This window comes from Carlito syrichta, unplaced genomic scaffold, assembly GCF_000164805.1.
Source record: "Carlito syrichta isolate Samal-C Ts95f unplaced genomic scaffold, Tarsius_syrichta-2.0.1 Scaffold314328, whole genome shotgun sequence".
Lineage (NCBI taxonomy): Eukaryota > Metazoa > Chordata > Mammalia > Primates > Tarsiidae > Carlito > Carlito syrichta.
The window spans coordinates 769,239-770,064 of NW_007258424.1; the positions used below are offsets into that span (position 1 = coordinate 769,239).

General features: G+C 69.2%; 1 protein-coding gene across 1 annotated transcript in view; it reads right to left on the reverse strand.

Annotated features, from left to right (window-relative positions):
- NPAS2 (neuronal PAS domain protein 2) overlaps nt 1-553 on the reverse strand; it is a 174,516-nt gene extending 173,963 nt beyond the window's left edge. The window contains exon 1 of the mRNA XM_008071436.2: nt 495-553. Coding sequence (XP_008069627.1) covers nt 495-514 — 20 coding nt within the window. The 5' untranslated portion in view covers nt 515-553. The remainder of the gene's footprint in view (nt 1-494) is intronic.
- Between the last annotated feature and the right edge of the window lie 273 nt (nt 554-826).

Consider the following 826-nt stretch of genomic DNA (forward strand, 5'->3'; position numbering starts at 1 on the left):
GCCGGGCCGCCACCCGAGCGCCCGTTCAAGTTGTCGCTAGGGGGTGGCAAACAGTCTCCCGCCCCTGCCCAGGGCAGACCCCGCGCGTGGCGGTGCGTGGGGGGGGCGGGCACGCGATCTTCACCCCCTCCACGCTGTCCTCCAGGGGCGCGTCTCTGCGGGCGCCACTGCGCTTTCTCGGGCAGCGGCAGGGGGGGGACGAGCGGCAGGGGGGCGTCGAGGGTCGGGGGTATTCGGGCGAGCGCTGTTCCGGAAGGGCCGCAGCGACTGCTGGGGAGGGAGAAGCGGAGCCTCTTCCCGGGCGAACGTAGCTGGTCCGGAAAATGGGTCAAGGATGGAGAGGAACCGGCTGGTTGCCCCCCTGTGCGGCCGAGGCGCGTGGGGGCCGGGGGCTGCGGCCAGGAGCGCGCACTCCGAGCTCCGCTCTGCCTCTCCCTCCCCTCCTCCGCTGTCCTCCTCTCCTTTTGCACCAGTGCAGGAAATGTTCCACTGACCTACATATTTTTCCAAACATACGTGACCTTTTTTTTTCCTCTGTGGGAGGAGACAGGCGAGAATCCAAGAAAAAGAGAAGCCAGGGAGAGAGGCGCGCGCGAGAAAACAGGGAGGCTTTGAGCGAGGCTCCCGCAAACACGGAGCGGTGGCAGAGGCGCGTGAACAGTGCCCAGGAACCGGGGGCCGCCGTGTGACTGTCTGCGGGCCTGCGCGGGGGAGTGGGGTGGAGAGGAGAGCCCGAGTGCCCCGCCGAGGTCCGGAACGTCGGCCGGCTCCTCCCAGACTCGCGGTCCCCGTCCCCTCGATGGCGCGCTCACCGCGGGCAGGGGCC